This window comes from Ranitomeya variabilis, chromosome 1 (genome assembly GCF_051348905.1).
Source record: "Ranitomeya variabilis isolate aRanVar5 chromosome 1, aRanVar5.hap1, whole genome shotgun sequence".
In the NCBI taxonomy this organism is placed as follows: Eukaryota; Metazoa; Chordata; class Amphibia; order Anura; family Dendrobatidae; genus Ranitomeya; species Ranitomeya variabilis.
The window spans coordinates 505154464-505181994 of record NC_135232.1 but is presented as its reverse complement, the minus strand read 5'-3'; the positions used below and the strand labels follow the sequence as shown (position 1 = coordinate 505181994).

The 27531-nt window shown below is 42.4% G+C and overlaps 1 protein-coding gene across 3 annotated transcripts in view; it reads right to left on the bottom strand.

Annotated features, from left to right (window-relative positions):
• The window catches only part of HOMER3 (homer scaffold protein 3), a 297394-nt gene that overhangs the window by 105553 nt on the left and 164310 nt on the right, over positions 1–27531 (bottom strand). For 2 of the 3 annotated variants that reach the window (XM_077252685.1, XM_077252674.1), the window contains exon 2: positions 11876–12050. The exons of the other annotated variant lie outside the window; for it this stretch is intronic. In XM_077252685.1, the coding sequence (XP_077108800.1) occupies positions 11876–11895 (20 nt within the window). In that variant the 5' untranslated portion in view covers positions 11896–12050. The remainder of the gene's footprint in view (positions 1–11875; positions 12051–27531) is intronic. 3 annotated transcript variants of the gene reach the window in all.

The following is a 27531-nucleotide window of genomic DNA, read 5'->3' as shown; positions in this document are numbered from 1 at the left end:
CCGGACCGAGATAACAACGCACAAGACAGAAGCTATAATCGGCAGCGCCCAATGATCCGGAGAACTATTTAAAGGCCATGGGCATGGCCCAGCTTCCAATCCGAGGATCAGGTGGTCAAAAGCGGAATTACCGCTGTCTGTCGAATGACCTGGTCTGAACAGCGTCCGACATGACAGTTACCTAAGTTACCAGCCACCTCTGTAGTCTACCAGAGGTGGCCAGTTTCTTAGGCAAGAAGCAGGTTTTATGATTTAAGGACTGCAGCAGTGCTCTAAAGCATAGCATCTGCTCCTTTTCTGTGAGTGAGCACACCATTCAGAAAAGCGGACAAGCATGCTTCTGGTCTGAATTGCGAACCTTGAGGAGTGCAATGCTCCACGGCAAGCAGGAAGTTGGGAGGCAGAAGGGTGGTGCGTTCATAAAGACAGGAGATTGATACAACCTCTATAAGAGACACTGAAGAACCATCAGAGAGGAAATCTGGTGAAAATGCAGTAGACAAGTCATGTAATGCCCAGACGACCAGATATAGTGTTATTCCTCATGTACTGGAGAACTAATTCCGAAGTCACCTGAAAGTACAGTCATCCTTTAAGTTTTACTAAACTTACAATGTGGTGGTTTATGTGATGATTTGTGAATAATACATAGATTTTCACAAAGAAAATATGAAGAAGAAAACAAGTAAATGTCAACTGCATGCATGCAATATTTATGGGTCAGTCTCCCCAGTGGCATCCGTGGCCATAATGCGATCTGTCAACAGCAGACAGGCTGCAGAAGGCAACAGCAGGTGATCACTATACAGCAGTTCTGAATAATGCAATGATTCCATAAAAGCAGTCTTTTTTTCATAAAGATTCAAATAACTATGGAATTCATGGAAATACAGACAGTCTCTATGCAAAAACAATATATGAGCTCATCATTCTGCCCCCTTTTAAAGAAGTCGGACGCAAGGTTATTAATTGCTCCAGGGCTCTCCATAAACTGAAAAAAATCTATACTTAGGCTGTGTTCACATGTTGCAGCCACAAAGCCACTGTTTTTTTTTTCTCAGCAGCAAAAGCAAAAAAAAAAAAGAATTTTGCCACTTTTTTTTCAAAATTGGTGGCAAACTCATTGTGGCAAAAAAATGTAACATGGCTGACTCTAAAATTACGTCTGAGCAGAATAGCAATCTTTATTAACCAAAGAAGGGAAAGGGAATGGAAGTCAGCTCACCACATCCAGAAGCCCGTAGAAGCGCAGGAGCGCGAAACGGCCGTCGTCCTTCTCCACAGCTTCTCCCTACCATGCTCTGCTATTTTATTGTAATGCCACACAAATAAAACGGACTTTTGCACGGACGGTGAGTGCTCTGTTCTTTTCTTTATTATCCATATCACCACATCCAGAAGCACCTTGCTGTATCAGGTGAAGCCGCGCAGAGTCGTCCCAGTCCAGGATGTAGAAAGAAATCAAAGAAGAAGGAGGTCCTACAGCAGCAAATATCCACTACATAAGTTGATAATCCGGTTGGAATAAAAAATAGTCTTTTATTATCTCAACATAAGAAATATAAAAGCCGGCCACCTAGGAGGATGGCATGTATAGAAACCGACCCATTTCAGTGAAGTGCCTTAATCATGTTAATCAACGCGTCGGTTTCTATACATGCCATACTCCTAGGTGGACGGCTTTTATATTTCTTATGTTGAGATAATAAAAGACTATTTTTTATTCCAACCGGATCATCAATTTATATAGTGGATATTTGCCGCTGGGGGGACCTCCTTCTTCATTGAGCAATGTTTATTCTGCTCTTATGGTGTTGTAGCTGTAGCAGATCGACCATTGTTGATTGGCTGCAGCCGTCTTGTGACATTATAGTATTTAACCTGCAGTGGATATCGCGTCTGCTCCCTACTCTCCAGCCTTCCTCCGGCTTGATCGGCTAGTTTAGCCCTCTATTTTCAACAGGATTTCCTGTTCATCTCAGTTGCTTGATGCAAAAACTTGTTTTCTCTCTGAAGAGTCTATACCATATACCCTCCCTCGCTTAGCTATAGAGCACACTGATGAAGGTCCTTTGCAGACCAAAATGTTTGTGAATACAATATGTACTGTATTAACCCCTTCATGACCCAGCCTATTTTGACCTTAATGACCTGGCCGTTTATTGCAATTCTGACCAGTGTCCCTTTATGAGATAAAAACTCAGGAACGCTTCAACGGATCCTAGCGGTTCTGAGATAGTTTTTTCGTGACATATTGGGCTTCATGTTAGCGGTAAATTTAGGTCGATAATTTGTGAGTTTATTTGTGAAAAAAACAGAAATTTGGCGAAAATTTTGAAAATTTCGCAATTTTCACATTTTGAAGTTTTATTCTGTTAAACCAGAGAGTTATGTGACACAAAATAGTTAATAAATAACATTTTCCACATGTCTACTTTACATCAGCACAATATTGGAAACAAAATTTTTTTTTGCTAAGAAGTTATAAGGGTTAAAATTTGACCAGTGATTTCTCATTTTTACAACATAATTTACAAAACCATTTTTTTTAGGGATCACCTCACATTTGAAGTCAGTTTGAGGGTTCTATATGGCTGAAAATACCCAAAAGTGACACCATTCTAAAAACTGCACCCCTCAAGGTGCTCAAAACCACATTCAAGAAGTTTATTAACCCTTCAGGTGTTTCACAGCAGCAGAAGCAACATGGAAGGAAAAAATGAACATTTAACTTTTTAGTCACAAAAATGATCTTTTAGCAACAATTTTTTTATTTTCCCAAGGGTAAAAGGAGAAACTGGACCACGAACGTTGTTGCCCAATTTGTCCTGAGTAGTGTTGAGCGATACCGTCCGATACTTGAAAGTATCGGTATCGGAAAGTATCGGCCGATACCGGCAAAGTATCGGATCCAATCCGATACCGATACCCGATACCAATACAAGTCAATGGGACTCATGTATCGGACGGTATCCCTGATGGTTCCCAGGGTCTGAAGGAGAGGAAACTCTCCTTCAGGCCCTGGGAACCATATTAATGTGTAAAATAAAGAATTAAAATAAAAAATATTGCTATACTCACCTCTCCGACGCAGCCTGCACCTTACCGAGGGAACCGGCAGCGTTGTTTGCTTAAAATTCGCGCTTTAACTTCCTTACGCGAAGTCCCGGCTTGTGATTGGTCGCGCGCCGCCCATGTGGCCGGGACGCAACCAATCACAGCAAGCCGTGACGTAATTTCAGGTCCTTCAGGATTTTAAAATTACGTTCCGGCGTTGTGATTGGTTGCGTCGCGGTCACATGGGCGACGCAACCAATCACAAGCCGTGACGTCACGGAAGGAAGGAAAAGCGCGCATTTTAAGCAAAGAACGCTGCCGGTTCCCTCGGTGAGGTCCAGGCTGCGTCGGAGAGGTGAGTATAGCAATATTTTTTATTTTAATTCTTTATTTTACACATTAATGTTGTTTCGATACCGATACCCGATACCACAAAAGTATCGGAATACCGGTATCGGAATTCCGATACAGCAAATATCGGCCGATACCCGATACTTGCGGTATCGGAAAGCTCAACACTAGTCCTGAGTACGCTGATACCTCATACCTTTTTGAATGAAAAATTATCTCCATCGTTAGCGGACACCATGTCGCGTTTGGAAAGCCCCTGTGTGCCTAAACATTGGAGCTCCCCCACAAGTGACCCCATTTTGGAAACTAGACCCCCCAAGCAACTTATCTAGAAGCTTTGTGAGCACTTTAAACCCTCAGGTGCTTCACAAATTGATCCGTAAAAATGAAAAAGTACTTTTTTTTTCACACAAAATTTCTTTTAGCCTCAATTTTTTCATTTTCACATGGGCAACAGGATAAAATGGATCCTAAAGTTTGTTGGGCAATTTCTCGTGAGTACGCCGATACCTCATATGTGGGGGTAAACCACTGTTTGGGCGCACGGCAAGGCTCGGAAGGGAAGGCGCGCCATTTGACTTTTTGAATGGAAAATTAGCTCCAATCATTAGCGGACACCATGTCGCGTTTGGAGAGCCCCTGTGTGCCTAAACATTGGAGCTCCCCTACAAGTGACCCCATTTTGGAAACTAGACACCCCAAGGAACTTATCTAGATGCATAGTAAGCACTTTAAACCCCCAGGTGCTTCACAGACGTTTATAACGCAGAGCCGTGAAAATAAAAAATAATTTTTCTTTCCTCAAAAATGATTTTTAGCCCGGAATTTTTTATTTTCCCAAGGGTAACAGGAGAAATTGGACCCCAAATGTTGTTGTCCAGTTTGTCCTGAGTACGATGATGCCCCATATGTGGGGGTAAACCACTGTTTGGGCGCACGGCAAGGCTCGGAAGGGAAGGCACGCCATTTGACTTTTTGAATGGAAAATTAGCTCCAATCATTAGCGGACACCATGTCGCGTTTGGAGAGCCCCTGTGTGCCTAAACATTGGAGCTCCCCCACAAGTGACCCCATTTTGGAAACTAGACCTCCCAAGAAACTAATCTAGATGTGTGGTGAGCACTTTAAACCCCCAAGTGCTTCACAGAAGTTTTTAACGCAGAGCCATGAAAATAAAAAATAATTTTTCTTTTCTCAAAAATGATTTTTTAGCCCACAATTTTTTATTTTCCCTAGGGTAACAGGAGAAATTGGAACCCAAAAGTTGTTGTCCAGTTTCTCCTGAGTACGCTGATACCCCATATGTGGGGGTAAACCACTGTTTGGGCACACGTCGGGGTTCAGAAGGGAAGTAGTGACGTTTTGAAATGCAGACTTTGATGGAATGCTCTGCGGGCGTCACGTTGCGTTTGCAGAGCCTCTGATGTGCCTAAACAGTAGAAACTCCCAACAAGTGACCCCATTTTGGAAACTAGACCCCGAAGGAAACTTATCTAGATGTGTGGTGAGCACTTTGAACCCCCAAGTGCTTCAGAGAAGTTTATAACGCAGAGCCGTGAAAATAATAAATGTGTTTTCTTTCCTCAAAAATAATTTTTTAGCCCAGAATTTTTTAATTTTCCCAAGGGTAACAGGAGAAATTTGACCCCAATAGTTGTTGTCCAGTTTCTCCTGAGTATGCTGATACCCCATATGTGGGGGTAAACCACTGTTTGGGCACATGCCGGAGCTCAGAAGGGAAGTAGTGACGTTTTGGAATGCAGACTTTGATGGAATGGTCTGCGGGCATCATGTTACGTTTGCAGAGCCCCTGATGTGCCTAAACAGTAGAAACCCCCCACAAGTGACCCCATTTTGGAAACTAGACCCCCCAAGGAACTTATCTAGATATGTGGTGAGCACTTTGAACCCCCAAGTGCTTCACAGAAGTTTACAACGCAGAGCCGTGAAAATAAAAAATAATTTTTCATTCCTCAAAAATTATGTTTTAGCAAGGAATTTTTTATTTTTGCAAGAGTAACAGGAGAAATTGGACCCCAATAGTTGTTGTCCAGTTTGTCCTGAGTACGCATGTACCCCATATGTGGGGGTAAACCACTGTTTGGGCGTATGTCGGGGCTCGGAAGGGAGGGAGCACCATTTGACTTTTTGAACGCAAGATTGGCTGGAATCAATGGTGGCGGCATGTTGCGTTTGGAGAACCCTGATGTGCCTAAACAGTGGAAACCCCTCAATTCTAACTCCAACACTAACCCCAACACACCCCAAACCCTAATCCCAACTCTAGATATAACCCTAACCCCAACACACCCCTAACCACAACCCTAACCCAACACACCCCTAAACCCTAATCCCAACCCTAACCCTAATCCCAACCCTAACCACAACCCTAACCCCAACACACCCCTAACCCTAACCACAAGCCTAATCGTAACCCTATTTCCAACCCTAGCCCTAATTCCAACCCTAAAGGTACCTTCACACTAAACGACTTTGCAGCGATAACGATAGCGATCCGTGACGTTGCAGCGTCCTGGATAGCAATATCGTTGTGTTTGACACGCAGCAGCGATCTGGATCCTGCTGTGATATCGCTGGTCGTTGCTGAAAGTTCCGAACTTTATTTGGTCGTCAGATCGGCGTGTATCGTTGTGTTTGACAGCAAAAGCAACGATGTCAGCGATGTTTTACAATGGTAACCAGGGTAAATATCGGGTTACTAAGCGCAAGGCCGCGCTTAGTAACCCGATATTTACCCTGGTTACCATTGTAAAAGTAAAAAAAAACCACTACATACTCACCCTCTGATGTCTGTCACGTCCCCCGGCATCCGCGCTGCTGCTCAGAGCTTCTGAACTGAATGTGTCAGTGCCGGCCGGAAAGCAAAGCACAGCGGTGACGTCACCGCTGTGCCCTGCTACTGCCGGCGCTTACACAGTGCAGGGAAGCGGACGCCGGGGGAAACGAATGTAAGTATGTAGTGTTTGTTTTTTTACATTTACACTGGTAACCAGGGTAAACATTGGGTTACTAAGCGCGGCCCTGCGCTTAGCAACCCGATGTTTACCCTGGTTACCCGGGGACTTCGGCATCGTTGGTCGCTGGAGAGCTGTCTGTGTGACAGCTCTCCAGCGACCACACAGCGACGCTGCAGCGATCGGCATCGTTGTCGATATCGCTGCAGCGTCGCTTAGTGTGAAGGTACCTTAACTCTAATTCCAACCCTAACCCTAAGGCTATGTGCCCACATTGCGGATTCGTGTGAGATTTTTCCGCACCAGTTTTGAAAAATCCGGAGGTAAAAGGCACTGCGTTTTACCTGCGCATTTACCGCGGATTTCCAGTGTTTTTTGTGCGGATTTCACCTGCGGATTCCTATTGAGGAGCAGGTGTAAAACGGAATCTGCACAAAGAATTGACATGCTGCGGAAAATACAACACAGTGTTTCCGCACGGCATTTTCCGCACCATGGGCACAGCGGATTTGGTTTTCAGTAGGTTTACATGGTACTGTAAACCTTATGGAAAACTGCTACGAATCCACAGCGGCCAATCCGCTGCGGATCCATAGCCAAATCCGCACCATGTGTGCACATAGTCTAATCTAACCCTAACTCTAGTTCTAACCCTAATTCTAACCCTAGCCCTAACCCTAACCCTAATCCTAACCCTAACCCTAGCCCTAACCCTAACCCCAACCCTAGTGGGGGAAGAAAAAAATATATATATTTTCTTTATTTTTATTATTGTCCCTACCTATGGGGGTGATAAAGGGGGGTTCATTTACAATTTTTTTTATTTTGATCACTGTGATAGGTTTTATCACAGTGATCAAAATGTACCTGGAACGAATCTGCCGACCGGTAGATTCGGCGGGCGCACTGCGCATGCGCCCGCCATTTTGGAAGATGGCGGCGCCCATGAAGAAGACGGACGGACACCGCGAGGCTCGGTAAGTATGAGGGGGGGATCGGAGCACGGCGGGGGGGATCGGAGCACGGGGGGATCGGAGCACGGGGGTGGATCAAAGCACGGGGGAGCAGACAGGAGGACGGGGGAGCGGACAGGAGGACGGAGGGGAGCGGACCACAGTACGTGGCAGAAAGGAGGACTGGGGAGGCGATCGGTGGCGGTGGGGGGGGCAGATTAGGTTTTCCAGCCATGGCCGATGATATTGCAGCATCGGCCATGGCTGGATTGTAATATTTCACCATTTTCATAGGTGAAATATTACAAATCGCTCTGATTGGCTGTTTCACTTTCAACAGCCAATCAGAGAGATCGTAGCCACGGGGGGGTGAAGACACCCCCCCGGGCTGAAGTACCACTCCCCCTGTCCCTGCAGATCGGGTGAAATTGGAGTTAACCCTTTCACCCGATCTGCAGGGACGCGATCATTCCATGACGCCACATAGGCGTCACAGGTCGGATTGGCACCGACTTTCATGACGCCTACGTGGCGTTACAGGTCGGGAAGGGGTTAAACACTCTTTTGCATCAGACTCACTGGAGTGTGCTAAGTATATTATACACCGTCTTGTGACATTATGTCACATGGAGGAGCAGCGCCAGACAGGGAAGGATAGATTTTTTTTTTTTTATTAATATAGCTCACTGCAGAATTAATAGGAGATTGTCTAACAATGGACAATCCCTTTAAATATCTGAAAATACACCAGTAATTTTAAGCAATGTATATCATTAAGAGTGCACTGTATATAATCCTATATATGGGTAACAGCAACAATACGCATTATACATAAAGATAGTCCCATGCAGAGCTAGTCATAGTGAAGTACACTGATAAAGGCCATGGGTAGCACATGTTGAAACTACTGATAAAAACAACCACCCACACACCTAGCAAATTATGGAGGGGTTGCCTGCCTAGTAGAAAAATTGCACATAAATAGGGCTTGAATAGGACGCCAGTCACACAGGTAAGTGTGATGCAAAGTGTCTGGCTAACAGCCTATTGATGACGTGCATTATTTCTACTAGGCAGCCAACCCCTCCATAATTTGCTAGGTGTGTGTGGGTGGTTGTTTTTATCAGTAGTTTGCACCTGTGCTGCCATTGGCCTTTATCAGTGGGGGGCTGCTGCATCCTGCTAGTGCATTTGTATCGGACAGGTTTTGGGAAGGCGGTATCCTTATGGTATGTGGTATTTTAGTGTTCCCTTTTTTTTTTTTTGAGCAGTGTATACACAAGTGCTTCTTACTAAATTAGAATATCATCAAAAAGTTAATTTATGTCAGCTTTTCAATACAAAAAGTGAAACTCATATTGTATAGAGTCATTACAAATAGAGTGATCTAGTTCATGTGTTTATTTCTGTTAATGTTGATGATTATGGCTTACAGCCAATGAAAACCCAAAAGTCATTATCTCAGTAAATTAGAATACTTTATTACACCAGCTTGAAAAATGATTTTAAAATCTGAAATGTTGGCCTACTGAAATGTATGTTCAATAAATGCACTCAATACTTGGTCGGGGCTCCTTTTACATAAATTACTGCATCAATGCAGCATGGCATAGAGGCGATCAGCCTGTGGCACTGCTGAGGTGTTATGGAAGACCACTGAGCAGCAGTCCAGTTCTTTTTCTCCTTAGCCCAGGTAAGACGCTTCTGGCATTGTCTATTGGTCATGAGTGGCTTGACACAAGGAATGTGACACTTGTAGCCCATGTCCTGGATATGTCTGTGTGTGATGGCTCTTGAAGCAATGACTCCAGCAGCAGTCCACTCCTTGTGAATCTCCCCAAATTTTTGAATTGCCTTTTCTTAACAATCCTTTCAAGCCTGCGGTTATCCCGGTTGCTTGTGCACCTTTTTCTACCACACTTTTTCCTTCCACTCAACTTCCCATTAATATTATTATTACTAGATACTAGATGGTGGCCCGATTCTAACGTATCGGGTATTCTAGAATATGTAGGTAGTATATAGCACAGGCTACGTACTATATTGCACAGTGACGTAGTATATAACACAACCGACGTAGTATATAACATAGCTACATAGCATATAACAGAGCCACGTAGTATATAACATAGCCAGGTAGTGTATTGCACAGGTATGTAGTATATTGGTCAGCCACGTAGTATATAGCAGAGCCACGTAGTATATAACATAGCCACGTAAAATATTGTAGAGCCACGTAGTATATTGCACAGGCACGTAGTATATTGCACAGCCACGTAGTATATAACACAGTCACGTAGTGTATTGCACAGCTACATAGTGTATTGCACAGCTATGTAGTATATTGGTCAGCGATGTAGTATATAGAAGAGCCACGTAGTATATAACATAGCCACGTAGTATATTGTAGAGGCACGTAGTATATTGCATAGCTACGTAGTATATTGCACAGTCGACATAGTATATAACAGAACCAACACAGCCACATAGTATATTGCACAGCTACGTAGTATATAACACAGAGCACGTAGTATATTGCACAGCCACGTAGTATATTGCACAGCTACGTAGTATATTGGACAGTCACGTTGTATATTGGACAGTCACGTTGTATACTGCACAGTCACGTTGTATATTGCCCAGCTACATAGTATATAGCACAGAGATGTAGTATATAACAGAGCCCACGCAGTATGTAACACAGCCCACGTAGTATATAGCAATGTGGGCACTATATGCGTGGTTAAAAAAGACTTAAAATAAAAAATAAACATATACTCACCTTCCGAAGGCCCCTTGAAGTCCTGGCGCCTGTGTGCGGAGCACGCGGCAGCTTCCGGTCCCAGGGTTGGTATGAGCGCAGGACCTGTGATGACGTCGCGGTCACATGACCGTGACGTCATGGCAGGTCCTTCTCGCATAGCATCGTTGGCACCAGAACCTGCCGCTTGCACTGCCGAGGACAGCGTGCAATGTCGGAAGGTGAGAATAACCTTTTTTTTTTATTATTATTTGTAACATTAGATCTTTTTACTATTGATGCTGCATACGCAACGAAAGTGACCCTTAGACAATTATATAGTAGATTATTTATTTATATAGCACCATTGAATCCATGGTGCTGTACATGAGAAGGGGTTACATACAAATTACAGATATCACTTACAGTAAGCAAACTAACAATTACAGACTGATACAGAGGGGCGAGGACCCTGCCCTTGCTTACATTCTACAGGTGCTTGGATACAGCACTCTATGAACAGCCAGCTTCTTTAGCAATGACCTTTTGTGGCTTACCCTACTTGTGGAGTGTGGAGCCTACTGAAACAGATTAAGGGACCTTTTTAAACGCTTAGGAAGCCTTTGCAGGTGTTTTTTGTTAATTATTTTAATTTACTGAGATAAATACTTTGGGGTTTTCATCGGCTGTAAGCCATAATCATCAACATTAACAGAAATAAACACTTGAAATAAATCACTCCATTTGTAATGACTCTATATAATATATGGGTTTCACTTTTTGTATTGAAGAACTGAAATAAATTAACTTTTTGATGATATTCTAATTTAGTGAGAAGCACTTGTATATACAGATCTCTACATAGCATTAGTATGCATGTTACCACAAACAAGAGTGGACTGGTCAAGTGCAAATTACACAGTGAGCAGATAAAGGAAGTTGCACCAAAGACCAATATACAAAATAAAAAAAACATATTTATTGCATCAATTATATAAAAATATACTGATAGTATTAAAAACTTGGGTATTGACAAAATGAGTGATCAAAATGACAAAATTTTGCCTGCAAGTCATTTTTACCAAACAATGAATAACGTAAAAACAAACCCAGAAAAAACAATTGCAGAACTGCATTTCTTTTAGCAATTCCACCACACTTGATGTCAAAAGTAATCTCAGAGTGATACCATTATTGGCTAAGCAGAAAATAATATATATTTGCAAGCTTTCAGAGCACAGAAGCTCATTCCTCTGAAAGCTGGCAAACATATATTATTTTCTAGTTAGCCAATAAAGGTATCACTCAGAGAATACTTCTGTCATTATTGGGCAGAAAAGTATTCACATCAATTCTACTGTCTAACACGCTACCACAATATAATTTGTTATTGAAAATCATTTGTATTTTGCAATACATTGAATGGTAAAATGAATGCTTCAATTCAAAACTACCATTCATCCAACAACAAAAAACCCAAACCCTCAAATATCTATGTCGAGGCAAAAATGGAAAAGATGTTGCTCTTGGAAGAAAGGCAGGGAGAAACCAAAAAATAGAAAATCACCAAGTCTGGATAGGATTAATGTGGCAGTGCATCACTCTGTCCATTGGACCCCTGTGCAGCTGTACAAGTTTCACAACAGCATTGTATAATCATATTTCTCTTTTCAACATTGCTTCAGGATAATATATAAAGTTCACATTTAACAATAATGAAATTAGTAGAAATAAATAACAATGGTGTATTACTGCTGTATAGATATAGGGTTTGGTTAGGAGTGAACAGAAAACCATACCTGTTAGTAGTAGAAGACATTTGCGAAGTAAAGATTGTGGAAGTGTAACAAAAAAGAAAAGAGAGAAGTCACGGTATCCTTGATAGACGAGAACACAGCATATGTTACAATAGTTCTTTCCTTAGGCTCCACAATGGCAATGTCTGGCCTTCTCAGGGCCCAAATTATTCATTTCCTGAAGAGATAGGAAACACATGTCATTTGTCTGTGCTAAGAAGGCCAGAAGTCCTGGCACCCAGACTTATCATGTCGCGCTTCATTGTTCTAGTCGTAGAAATACACATGCATATTGGTCAGGTGAATATGTGATAAAGTATCAATCTTTTACTTTTAGTGACAAAACGGTATGTACATACAGACACCAGAAAAAAGCAAGACACAACATACAGGGGTTACTTCTGCCTATTTGTAAATACGGCAGTGAGCACATCATTTCTTCGGACAACACTCTAACAACGTGTCCAAAGTACAAACAGTATACAGCAGGCAAACTAGAAATAAAACTAGGTGTTGGTACAAAATAGCATATGCCAGGAACCTTCAATTCAAATGTTTTTTTATTGTAGCACTTAAAGAGGGTGATTATTCAGATTAAATGGAGTACTTCCTCCAATTACTGCTGTTCCACTGATTCTGGAAGTTTTTCTTGTTTCCCTGTTCCCCTCTGTTTCAAGTTTTAACAATATAAGCGGAAAAGTTTTGTGCCGCAGAGGACATGTATCTACAGGGCAGGCAATAAAGGATGGATCACAAGTACTGCCTCAGACAGATCTAGAACAGAGATCCTGAGCCCCCTCCTCCTCACTGCGCAAGGGAGTCGAGGAGCAGTTTGGATATTGTAGTGGTTGTGAATGTGCCACTCCATTCAATATCTTTGGGCAGACGACAAAAAATGATGGTTGTACGTGATTGTATTAGTGCGATAAACATTGCATGAATAGGTACCGCACATGTATGACGCTTGTTAAATTCATTCTCCTACTCACTGTGGTCCTAAGAGTTCAAGATGTGGGACACCCACAAATCAAACATTTATCACTTATCCAGTGGACACGCAATAAATATCCTTTATAGCAAATCTCCTATGCTACTTTGAAGGCAGAATAAGATAGAAAAGGAGAAACTGGATAAAGGATACACTGTATGGCTACGGTCACACGTTTAGCATTTGGTCAGTATTTTACCTCAGTATTTGTAAGCCAAAACCAGGAGTGGGTGATAATGTTTCTATAATACCTTTCCTCTGTTCCACTCCTGGTTTTGGCTTACACATACTGAGGTAAAAAACTGACCAAATACTGATAGTGTGACCATGGCCTATGAATTCTATTGCTCTTTGGGTTTTGTTTTTGTCCAATTGTAGTACAAATGATAGTGTCACGTGTTTACTGCGACAGAGGAGCCAAAAGACCGCAGTGTCTGATTTCTCCTACTCCTGCACTGATTAGAAGCACTTCACCTTTATATTAGATGGTGTAAATTACTTTTAGCAGTGCAGGGGTTACTCTGCTCAGCTGAGAGCTCCTGGAAGCTTTCCTGAGTTTAGGCTCCCAGCTGTGCACTGTTACCCACTCCCATCTCCTATAAAATCTGGGCCCTGGCTACCACTCATTGTCAGAGTTAGCTTATGCTGCATGGCATGGTAGGTGTTGTTGGAGAAGGCGTTTTGTAGATTTATATGTGACTGTTGCTAATTTTTGAGTGTGTGATAATTCCCTTTCTTCTCCTAATTTGATTTAACCCCATCCTCCACTCCCTGCTGCATTCCTCTGTTATATGTATGTATATTTGGTATGTTTCGTTACCCCTGTTCGTATGACCTTGTTAGTCTGGTTGGTGTCCTACTGCAATGCACTGCACTCCTACTCCCCTCTTCCCTAGGTGGGGGAAGGGTACAGACTGAGGGCGGATTCAGGAGCTAAGGCAAGATACGTTGCCCTGGTGTCTTCACCAACAGAAGTAATCCGGGGAGCAGGGCGAGCTAAGGTACCCCAATTGTTAGAGACAGGGAAGGAGCACCTGGTCCCAGGTCACCCGACAACAGAGTCGTGACAGATAAATTAACTTTACTTGGTAGGTCAAGTGAGACAAATTTATAGGAATACTTAATATTTTTTTGTTTACCACTTTTACACGATAAAAACAAAACAATAGGCTGCATGTCAGTATACATTGCACTTTATAAGTAGTGAATTGTGCAATATAATATCGCATGCGTAGGTTCCTTATGTTTTTAAAGGTAAAAAAAAAGAAAGGCAAATAATGTTTACATACTGCGGCTCAAAGAAAGAATTAAGGTCAAATACTTGCATGTACTACCCACAGTCCTGTAAACAGAAAATTTAAAGCACAACTCCAGCTTTTTTTGTTGTTGCGGTGCTGGAATGGTACAACTAATCTACGGCAAGTTCCCTGCCCCTAGTATTATACTTACCAGCTGCCATCTTCATCTGTTCCCAGTGCTGCCTTGGTCCCTTACCACCATCCTGTGACTGCAACTTCTGACTGGCCAAAAGTCAGAGGTAATGGTCACAGACAGTCTCTTTTTCTGGCTCTCATAGATTTACATTGAATAGTGACATTTGGGTAACCCAGCAAACACTGAAGCAATCAGGCAGGTCACAAATTGCAGAAAACTGTGCAGCGGTGCCAAGAACTGAAGATGACGGTGGCTAGTGAGTGTATTACTAGCCGAAAATAACTTAGATTAGCTGCATTACTTCAGCGCTGCAATAAAAAAATGTTGCAGTGGTGCTTTAAAAAATTACATCTCTTACAATATCACAACCAAAAAAGTGATTTCTTGTTTTTTTTTGTGCAAAAGTAGTAAACTATAAAACAATTCACTCCTTTTTTAAGTATAAAACAAAGGTATACATTTTTTGCTCTTCTTACGTCCCAAAAAATGGAAAAGATAAAAAATAGTCATATGTACAGCTAAATGTTTGCAATGAAAATGACAGTTTGTTCCATAAACAAATAAGCCCCTACACAGCTAAGCAAAACAATAGAGTATATGGCTCTCACAATGTTCAACACTTTTTTTCCTCAACATCTGTGTTCATTCTAAAAAGGTAACAAAACATTAAAAAAATTACAACCCCAATTCCAAAAATTATAAACTTGCTATAATCATACCGACCACTATATTTGTATTGCATGGTGAATGTCAGTAAAAATGTAAAAGTAAAAAAAGGCAAAATTGCTGTTTTTACCATTAATCCCCCTAAACAGTTAATAAAAAGTGAATAAGTAAATTATACAGTGGCATTTCAAAGTCTGGGCAATAAAAAGATAGTCATTTTTTAAAGTTTAAAAATTACATAAAGGAAAAAACCTAGCCTTCTCTAACATTGTGCCAAAAACAGCAGCCATGGGTTCTTCTAAGTAGCTGCCTAGCACTCTGAAAATTAAAATAATGGAGGCCCACAAAGCAGGAGTAGTCTATAAGAAGATAGCAAAGAGTTTTCAAGTTGCCCTTTTCTCAGTTCAAATGTAATTAAGAAATGGCAGTTAACGAGAAAAGTGGAGGTCAAGATAAGGTCTGGAAGACCAAGCAAAATTTCAATGAGTGCGGCTCGTGGGATTGCAGGAGAGGCAAATCAGAACCCCCGCTTGACTGAAACAGACCTACAGAAAGATTTAGCAGACTCTGGAGTTGTGGTACATTGTTATCATTGTTATATTGTTCAGACACACCTGCACAAATATGGCCTTCATGGAAGAGTCATCAGAACAAAACCTCTCCTGCGTCCTCACCATAAAATTCTGCTTCAGAAGTATGCAAAAGAACATCTAAACAAGCCTGATGTATTTTGGAAATAAGTCATGTGGACCTATGAGGTTAAAATAGAACTCTTTGACCACAATGATCAAAAGTATATGTGGCCCACAATGTTTGTACATTTTGTGACTCAAAAATGGCATGTTGGTTTGACTGAACTTAAACGAAACCCATCAGCAGGATTGTGCACAGTGACCTACAGACAGTGTCAGGTCGGCGCCGATATACTGATTATAATGATACCTGGGTTGATGAAATCCGTCTTGTGGTTGTTGTTTATTTTTTATTTTCCGTTTTAAGTTGATGATATGCTCGTGCTCCAGTGCGGACTGTGGGGGGTCTTCATGTGGTGATCTGCTTAGATATTCATAATGCAGCCTACTGACAGGTCACTGATCCCTCAGTGACCTGCCCCCTAGTTCAGTGACCTGTCAGCAGTCAGTCAGTATAATGGGGCGCTGACCTGACACTGTCTGTAGGTTACTGTACTCAATTCTGCTGAGAGTTTCCCTTTAAGTGCCTGTTTCAATGTTCTCTAATTACAGATCACATCTTCTAAACCATTTACAATGATCATTTAGAGGGCCCTAAAGGAAGCCGTGTCAGAGCAAAGGTCATCGCACCAGCCTAGTCATCAAGTATTTAGTTACTGCAGGGATGACTGTCAGTTCCAAGTGTGAAAGCTTGGCCAGCTGTCCAGCAATTTATTTACTCCCTACTCATTTTACTGTAAAAATCGCTCACCACTGTACTGTCCAGTACTGTAAAGTCCACTCTGTGTCACTTTTGTAAATCAAAATTCTGAATAATAAAGTAATTTATTTGGTGATAAGCTGCATTAATTGGCAAACTGAACAATCATTTATATTTACATGAGAAAAGAATTTGCTGCCATTTTCCACTGCACATCAACCGGTAAAGAGCTCATATGTTCTGTCAATTGGTGAAAAAACTTTCATAAAAATACATACAATTCAGATGCACATCAGCCACAATAAATTACATATTAATTTTTTTTTTTACTGAAGCATGTGAAATATAGTTTGGCCTAATAATATTGTGAGGGAGCACAGGAGTGCAAGGAATAGGAGTTGAGTGTGTAGCTAGCAGGAGTATACTGTAGGTGACCATTCAATAACAGCTTTAAATAGGACCTGTCTCAGGTCAAAAGTGAATATGTTTTTGCTTTTCTTTTATTCACGATTCTCCTAAGTACTCACTTTTTAAAAAAAATAACAATAATTCACCAGACAATTCCAGAGATATGGGTCTTTTTATTAGATACTAATATTTATGGTCTCTTCCGAGGGACATGGCACACAGGATTCTCTGGGGCGCACCTTTAGGGTTCTCAATCACTTTATGAGCCCCATCCTTCAGTATACACCATAAAAATTAGCAGCAAATAAAAAAGTCCATATCTCTTGGACCATATGATGGACATACAAAAAAACAAACAGAATACTCATGGGAACAGCAGGAATAAAATAAACGGGCCATCATGGACCGGGTCCTCTTTTAGTATGGGTATAACTTTTTTTTACAGTAAACCTGTCACACTAAACTGTCATCAACACATTTACTCTTCTATTTTATCATATTACAGACATTCCTTTACATAAAAACCTAATTATCTGCATAGTGCATGGTGTACTTGCCATGATGACAACCCTAACTCACCTCTTCAACCTCTCACTCACAACTAGTGTCTCTACCTCATCCTACAAGCATGCCTCGATCAAACCATCCTCAAAAAGCCCTCCCCTTGACCCATCCACTGTGTCTAGCTTTTGCCCGATATCTCTTCTCCCTTATGCCTCAAAACTACTGGAACAGCATGTCCATATTGAACTGTCCTCCCACCTCTACTCCTCCTCTTTGATGGTTACAATATGGCTTCCGACCCCATCACTCAACTGAAACTGCCCTAACTAAAGTCACCAATGACCTACTAACCGCCAAGAGCAAGCGACACTACTCTGTCCTCCTTCTCCTGGACCTGTCTTCTGTCTTTGACACTTTGGACCACTCCCTCCTGCTACAGATTCTCTCATCAATTGGCATCACAGACTTGGCCCTATCCTGGATCTCCTCATATCTAACAGACCGAACATTCAGTGTCTCCCTCTTCCACTCCACCTCCTCACCTCTTGTCTGTCTGTGTTCCTCAAGGCTCAGTTCTAGGACCCCTACTCTTCTCCATCTACACCTTCGGCCTGGTACAGCTCATAGAATCCCATGGTTTACAGTATCATCTCTACGCCGATGACACGCAGATCTACCTATCTGGACCTGACCTCACCTCCTCACCTCACCAAAATCCTACAATGTCTGCCTGCTATCTCAGCCTACTTTTCTGCTCATTTTCTTAAACTGAACATGGACAAAACAGAATTCATCATCTTTCCTCCATCTCACTCTACCCCTCCACCAGACCTATCCATCAATGTCAATGGCTGCTCACTTTCCCCCGTCCCACATGCCCAGTGCCTCGGAGTGATCCTCGACTCTGCCCTCTCTTTCAAGCCACATATCAAAGCTCTTGCCTCCTCCTGCCATTTAAAACTCAAAAATTTTTCCCGTATCCGTGCATTCCTTGACCATGAGACCACAAAAACACTAGTGCATGCCCTTATCATTTCCCGCCTTGACAACTGCAACCTCCTACTCTCTGGCCTCCACTCTAGCACTCTGGCACTACTCCAATCCATCCTACACTTTGCTGCCCGACTAATCTACCTGTCTCCCCACTATTCTCTAGCCTCTCCCTTATGCCAAGCCCTTCACAGGCTTCCTATTGTCTAGAGACTCCAGTTCAAAACCCTTACTATGACATACAAACCATCCACACCCTGTCTCCTCCATACATCTGTGACATGGTCTCCCGGTACTTACCTACGCGCAACCTTCGATCCTCACAAGATCTCCTTCTCTACTCCCCTCTTATCTCTTCTTCCCACAACCGCATCAAAGACTTCTCCTGTGCTTCCCCCATACTCTGGATCTCTACCCCAACACATCAGACTCTCGCCTACTACGGAAACCATCAAAAAGAACCTGAAGACTCACCTCTTCAGACAAGCCTACAACCTGCAGTGTTTCTCAACCTACTGAACCACCGCATGACCAGCTCTACCCCTCTCCTAGTGTATCCTCACCCATCCACTGTAGACTGTGAACCCTCGCGGGCAGGGTCCTCTCTCCTGTACCTTGTTTTTGCTCATGTTTATTGTGTTTGTCTATATTTGCCCCATTTTCACATGTAAAGCGCCATAGAATAAATGGCGCTATAAAAAATGTATTATAAATGATAATAATAATAATGATTTCAGTTGCGCATGTGATGGGAGAGCTTTGTTACAGTTATCATTATATGTCTTCCAGTGAAGGCGTAGTCATGTCAGATACGTCACAATGGCTGCGATTACAGTCCACACAACATGGCTATTCAAAGGAACTACCTGCCCAGATAACTAGTCGGGGGTAATTAGCATATTGCACAAGAATATTGTTAAAATGTAAAAAAAAATAGTTTACAGAAGCACTCCTCCTCCCATCAAAGTTTTTATGTTCTTCATATGTTGCAGTCATCATATTATACAGCACTGTGTACTTACAATTGCTCCTTTTGTCCTTCTACCAAGTTAATTCTCTTTTTTTCTGCTCTATGTAGAACCAGGAAGTCTCTTGTCCCTGTATTTATCATTCCCTTCTTCAACTCCTTCAGGAGCGGCCCACTCCTCCCCCTGCCAAAGACTTTTGCAGTGACTATGATTATACAGGGAAACCTGACCTCCTGTTTCTACATAGAGCTTAGAAGGATTCAGCTAGACTGTTATTAATCATGTGATGTCATAGACCTAATGGAAAACGGAAGAATTAGCTGGGTAGAAAGGCAAAATGAGCAATTGTAAGTACACAGTGCTACAGTATATAAAATGATGACTGCAATATATTAAGATAAAAACTTTGATAGGAGTCCTTCTCTAATGATAATCTTGCAGAGCAATCACTCATTCATTGGGTGCAATACCCTATATATTACAAATCACTCAATGTGCATAGTTTACTTTGGTCTCCTTGTGTAAACAGTCTATTATCAACCATCGATCATGAACCTTTACCAATTAGTGGTTGTTTGGTGCATGTGAAACAGAACCATTAAATGTAAAGAAAAAAAGGGGGGGGGGTATAATATAAGCAAATGTATTTGTTGCACCTCGGAAGCAGCAAGATTAAAACATGTGCAAATAAATGCGGACTGAATTGGATGGATCATCCACTCTTTCCAAAGGCTTGTAAATATATTATTAACACAGTATTGGTTGTTGTTCCAAGGACAAAAAACTCTGAACCAACAGAAACATATCCCAACTAGCAGCATACATAAAACACATTTTTTGGACATGGATATGAGTGCTCAGTTAAGGAACAGCACGCTGTAATTGTAGCCCAGCATGAATGTATCCAAACATCTCCCTATCCATTATTAATGCGGCAGGATTCCCACTCTGGCTGCTAACGCTGTGCTCTTTCTATCTGCACTGCCGCTGATCTCAGAGAGCCAGATATCTTTCTGAACGCTGTATTGTACTAGTAGTACTGAGAGAATATACTCCCATATTCTCTTTTCTACAGAATTTTAAGTTTTTCTCCACTCACTAAGCAGTATGTATTATATAGGCTGTAATGAACACACAAGCTGTGTACTGACATCTTCAAAGCTAAGATTTGCCAGAGGGGCTTGCAACATATTCTTAATATACTGTATATAGCGAAGGAAAGGTTAAATCAGGATTTTCAAATTGGATGTTCAGCCCTCCTCCCGATGGCCCCCGTCTTTCTCACTCGCATGGTTGCTCTTCTGTGCTATGATTCTCTGATGTGCAGTTACCCTTCCTTCCCTGACTACTGAGTAAATCCAGTTATGACCCCATTCAGTATTTAACCTGCTATGAACCAAAGAGCATTGGTGATTTGCACACTATATAAAATTACTTTGTCTTAAGCCATAATGAACATAACCATCGTGAGGTTTACTGAGGGGCACGACATAGGTCACATAGTGGAAGTATGATAGACGTTTAAGCCAACCCGTCTGCTGCGTGCGCAGAACATAAGACACAATGGTACAACACAGGGGTGGAAAAGGATAAATGTTCCTCATCAGATTAACTTCTCCACCGGACTCCATCACTATTATCAGTCAAAATTTAATAAAGAAGTAGTCTTGCGCAAATATTTTATCAACCCGTCAGTCAAAACATCCCAATACTTTTCTTGTAGGCAACCTAAAATTGTGTATTCTTCTTGGAAGAACACTGAGGGCTCACTGAGATGAGCAAATTTTTGATCTGCGTACTGTCTGCATGCGTCATGGACCACACATGGACAGGACATGTACTAATTTTATCTAATGTGCTAGTGCACAAAGGTGATTTTCCACATGGACAGGATCATTTTCTGGACCAGCGGAGTCTACTTTTGTAGATTTAACCCCTGATGCAGTCATGAAACTGTGGCCAAAACGTGACGTTAACCTGGCCTAAACCTTTTCAATTCAAGTTCCTAATTTTAACTGCCCTTGAGAAGTGTTTTAGACAATAGTTTTATTGTAAATGTATTATAAAAAAAAAGGTGGCAGAAGCATAAAGTAGCTAGACATTTTCTCTTAAGTATTTGCTGCTGGAAAAGTGTAGAATTACATGGCATTCACTCAATTAACTGACCATACATGAATGGGCTGGATGTACTAAAGTTTGCAAGCAGTTCTCTCCTCCGGCATGTCTTTAAAAGCACAATAAATACCAAAGTAAATGGCAAAAACTTATGATAGAAAGTGCTCTGACCTTTATACCTCATACCCAAGTCCCATGTTACGTCCAAGCACTGGTTGCGCATGCAAAACACTTGCATCAGCGTTCTAGCCCTTCACTAAGCAACACAGGGGCATATACAGTAATTCTGTTAGTGATCTCAGAGCAAATGATTTTTTTGAAGGATAGGAAATTAATGATCTAGTCTAGAAAACACGTTTAGTTGCACTTACCTATCTAGTGGGACTAGAAACCATATTAGCACATTGACAACTAGGAAACCTAGAGGTTTTCAACATTTCATACGCATTTTGTCATCTTGGCCTGCAGATCCCCCTCTACATTTATTACATATCCCAATACTCTTAGTGATCGTTAATTTTTAGGAATTCCTGCAGGCACACAAATGTAGGGTTTACTGACTCAAGGGTATAACCATATAGTTGCAAGTGTGCCAGAATTAGCATCAATCTTGCTGGCTACAATTCAAGACACAGAAAGAAATAAATTGTTAGGGATCATGTGATAACATGGATTCACTAAGCCGCAGTTTGGGATGTAAACAGGGAAGAGAGGAGCTGTACAATGGGCTATGCTGGATGACAAGTAAACTAGCGTAGCAGGTCACACCAAAAGCCACAGAGAGTGTAGACAAACACAGGAGCTGAAGATGTAAAGGAGACCAAGAATTGCTGCAGTGTAATGTGAAAAAGTCCAAGAAACAGTTTATTATTGCCGGGAGCTGATGTAGAAGCCACAGGAGTTTGCAGAGATGATTTATGCATAATGTATATAGTGTCCTGATAATAGATCGTAATGCTTACAGCAAATTATGTGTTAAGGTACCGTTACACTAAACGACTTACCAACGATCACGACCAGCGATACGACCTGGCCGTGATCGTTGGTAAGTCGTTGTGTGGTCGCTGGGGAGCTGTCACACACAAAGCTCTCTCCAGCGACCAACGATCAGGGGAACGACTTCGGCATCGTTGAAACTGTCTTCAACGATGCCGAAGTCCCCCTGCAGCACCCAGGTAATCAGGGTAAACATCGGGTTACTAAGTGCAGGGCCGCGCTTAGTAACCCGATTTTTACCCTGGTTACCATTGTAAAAGTAAAAAAAAAAAAACAGTACATACTCAAATTCTGATGTCTGTCAAGTCCCCCGGCGTCCACAGGGTTACGCGCTGCTGCTCAGAGCTTCCTGCACTGAATGTGTCAGAGCCGGCAGTAAAGCAGAGCACAGCGGTGATGTGAACACATCGCTGGATTGGCGTCACACACGCCGATCCAGCGATGGACAGCGGGTGATCAGTGACGAAATAAAGTTCTGGACTTCTAGCTCCGACCAGCGAAATCACAGCGGGATCCAGATCGCTGCTGCGTGTCAAACACAACGAGATCGCTATCCAGGACGCTGCAACATCACGGATCGTCGTCGTTCTCGCTGCAAAGTTGCTTAGTGTGAAGGTACCTTTACTCAGAAGGTCTGAGAATCAGTAGATGCAACATGTAGAACCAAAGGAGTTTGCAGAGATGATTGCAGCTGAAGGAATTAAATGGTGGCAATCTCCAAAACAAACAGCAACTGAACACATCACTTACTGACTACTCAGAAACTCATATGTTTATAAGTTGACCTTTAAAAACTTTAAGTCATGATGTCAGAGAGGTACGCTGGGTAACTTGTGAAACCCAATGTGGAGCACATCAAACGGAGGAGCCATTAGGAGAAGGGGACAGAGTCTGGCCCTGGGGTTGAGACATGTATGTAACAGCAATCAGTGTATAATAGGACTGATAAGCACTTTAATACTGAAACTTGATCATTTTGTTATAGGAACTACAAAAATATATATTTTTTCACTTTAAACAGTATTTTTAAATCCAAAATAATTATTTCTGAATTAAAAATAGAAAATAACATCAGGAGCGCTGTCTTTCATTAAGGAGCATCCAAACATGTTCTGAACTCCTACTACTACTACTGCTGGTGTTAAAACCTTCATCCAGGAAACTGTGATTTCCCATTTAGTTTGCTCTGCCTCTATCCCCTTAACAACCAGTAAAAGTTTCATCAACAGAAATAATCAGTTTCTTATGACATTACCCACATTCACATGTTCAGTATTTGGTCAGTATTTTACCTCAGTATCTGTAAGCCAAAACCAGGAGTGGAACAATCAGAGGAAAAGTATAATAGAAACATGTCACCACTTCTGTATTTGTCACCCACTCCTGGTTTTGGCTTACACATACTGAGGTAAAATACTGACCAAATACTTGTAAAGAGGTGGTGGGGAACCTCAATTGCCTTCTCCCTCCTGAGTATCAAGCACATGTGTTATGTGCGGCTTCCTAATGTTTTATGAATGTAATGTGTTGTATACATTCTCTTAATGTTTTACAATTTAATGTGAATGCCTTTGTACATGTTTAGTTTAGGGATAGCGAGCAAAAGGTTAAACAGTTGGGAGGAGTTAAAAGGGGGACTGTACAAAGCCTCTGAACTTAGGAAAATGACTTCCTGCTCTGAGAGTAGAGCCTGGGCAGGTTTGCCCAGGGCTTGACATGCACCATAGCAAGGACAGAGGATTCCCGGGTAGGGGCAATAGAAGCTGCCCTAGCTTGACGGGTAGCATGGACAGACACTGGCTCAGGGGAATCAACCCCGGGTGAAATACAGGGTTTGGGACCAGGACAGGAGCTGCTGTCGTGCAGTCTGAAGCCGCATGTTAGGATTGGCGGAACGCACCAAATAAATATAATAATGAGGTACATTCGCGACCCGGGGTCCACCGTGCAGAGATGGTAACTGCTGCTCAGCAATGGCGGACATTAAATGGCGGTATCGCCATTTAGCTGTCACAGGGCACAGCAGAATCAGCATCAGTGAGGTCACAAGACAGCCCCTAAGATGCGGGTGTAAGAGTCTATCTAGACCCACTATGCGCGCGGCGTCGCACTTGCGATGCCTAAAGAGACGTAAACAGAATACAATTAGCGTACAGAGTGCGTGTGGCGTCACATTGGCGAATGCCACTAACAAATGCTAACTATCGTGCACTGTGGTGTACTGGTGATGCCACTATTTGGTGCTGTAATTTGCTCCACTCACCCAGACACATACACAACACGAGGGTAGGGGATAATTAGGAGCTAGCACCAGAGACATACACGCTTGCAGACACACAACAATTTTGGATATATTAGTGCACGCGGCCATGTGATCCTTTTATAGCAGCAGTCTTCCAGGACCTTGGTAATGGACCAATCCGAGCTGCTTGAGGACCTGGGCATGTGACCCCCACCACCAATGAGTGGTCGTCTCATGCTCAGAAGGCCAAAAGCAGGAATTATTCCCAGGAGCGTCTGCTCGCAGCTGAATAATGCTGGTTGCTATAGCTGGACCTGGGGAGGCAGCAGCAACCAGACGCACAGCATTAGCCTGAGCAGGACGATGGGACCGACAACTCTGCTGAGCAGGATCTTCTGAGGCTGAGAAAGAATGGGAGATGGCAGAAGACATGGATTGAGATTCCCCCCGTGCAGCAGTGGGATCTTGACGCCTAAGGCTACGTTCACATTCGTGTCTTTGGACGCAGCGTCCACGACGCATGTAAAAACGCATTTTTTTTGCCGCATGCGTTGAGCGCATGCGTTGGAAAACGCTGCGTTTTTTTGAAAAATCTTTGCGTTTTTGCAAAGAAACGCAGCGTTTTCCAAAGCATGCGTTTTCCTACAGTGATGTCATTCTTTACACAATGGCACAAAATAAAGCCCCAATTAGTGTCTAGACACTAGATAAAGACCACCAATGGCTAGAAGAGGGTGGGTGTAATGTAATTGTGTATATATACACTGGCAGAGATGAATTCCTCAGATTTTGCTTGTGTTTTCAGCATCATGATGGAGCGTCCCATGGAGAGTATCTACATGAATATGGAGTTGGATTTTGCCTTGGCTAATGCCTATGCTATTGCCTATTACGAGCAAAGGAAAAGAGATAAACGGAGGAGTCATCGGCGCTTTTGGCTACACCCTATCGTGGAAGTCCGGGAGAGCCGTGGAGCCTACCATTGCTTGTTTGGTGAGCTAAATGACAACCTGGAAAAATATTTTGAATATACCAGGATGTCTCAAGACAGCTTCCGCTATCTGCTGCGTCTTGTGGAAGGAGCCATTACCAGGCAGGACACACAGCTCCGGAGATCAATTTCTGCAGAGGAACGGCTGCTGGTGACTCTACGGTACGTAATGTAGCTCAATGACAGTGATATGTTCTGCCCTTTTGCCCTTTTTTTTTGTAATTTTTTGGGGTTGGGTATGGTAAATGTATTTATTTTTATTACAATGTACTTTAATTTAATTTCTTTATTTTTCTTCTTGGCAGTTTCCTGGCTACCGGAGAGACCTTAAGATCCCTGCATTTCCAATTTAGGATTGGAGTCTCCACACTTTCGGGAATTATTGCCGACACATGCCGCACTTTGTGGGACAATCTCCGGGATGAATTTTTACCCCTCCTTACAACTGAAATATGGGAGGCCAACGCCAATAAATTTGAGCAACTGTGTTCTTTCCCTAACTGTATTGGAGCTGTGGATGGGAAGCACATTAGGATTACAAAGCCTGCAAGAAGTGGATCTCTGTTTTTTAATTACAAAAAATACTTTTCCACCGTGCTCATGGCAATAGCAGGTGCGGACTGCAGGGTTCTCGCCGTGGACATTGGAGCGTTTGGCCGTGCAAATGTCTCACAGACATTTAAGGAGTCTGATATGGGCCGAAGATTATATGAGAACAATTTTCATTTCCCCCAGCCACGACCTCTTCCCAACACCGAAGGCCCGGCAATGCCATTTGTTGTGGTTGGGGATGAGGCATTTCTAATGTGTGCCAACCTACTGAAACCCTACTCCAGTCAAGGCTTGGACCACACAAAAAGTATTTTCAATTACAGACTGTCACGGGCCAGAAGAACTGTGGAGTGCGCCTTTGGCATCCTTGTCTCCAAATGGCGTATATTAGGATCCACCATTAATCTGAAAATTGAGACAGTGGATGAGGTGGTGAAGGCTTGTGTGGTTTTCCACAATTATATTATGGCCAAAGAGACTAAACGTGGAACTCGATGAACCCATACCAAACCCATTGCCCGATTACCAAAATGATCCTCTGAGGACAAGTGTTGAAATTGCGCAGATGAGGGATCGATTTGCTTCCTATTTTGTTTCAGATGTTGGCCGTGTGTCATGGCAAGATACAATGGTGTAGTGTTTGTTTTACTGTTGTACTTTATTCTGGTTTTAACTACAAAAATAAATACCTTTACTGTGACTGTGCTAAAAATATAATATAATGACAATAAAATATTTCTACAGTATTATGTGCAATAAATGTCATCAGTTTAGGTGCCTAATGTAATGTTATTTCAAATTTGGCATCTACCTATACTTTATAAATGTTTGTGTTTTGACTAAACTTACTTTAATGTGCCCTAACATATAAAAACTTGCTACCCTTTTTTTAAAATGTTGTTGTTTAATGAAAAATATTTCAAAATTTTCTACACTTCTCCAAAGTCCATTTTCCTACCAACTGTGCTAAAACGGTGTACCGCCCAAAATGTACTCAGGTGATCACCAGCTCCCAAATGGACTCAGCAAAACCACCACACTTTTGTTCACATGGCTGTGTGTTCGATAGTTGAGCGAACATGATCGGCTCCCTCCTTGGCAAACTGTCAAGCTTCCAGACTAGTTGCATGTGGAACACGGCTTCATTGAGCGCGCTGGCTGATCATAAATTTTCACCCGCCGTAGCTGCATGGGCCGCGGCAGTGTGACTGGCACCACACCATGGCGAGGCCAATAAATAGGCTTCGGTTGTGCATGGGTTGTGCCACTCACACAGCCTTGGAACATGCGGCTGCGGTGCCGGAAAAAAGCAGATAATCAACCGCACACCAGGAAGCCGGGTCCATATGCAAGTATTTGGAAAGTGTTCAGCTTGCCAAGGAGGGAGCCGATCTTGTTCGCTCCACTCTTGCG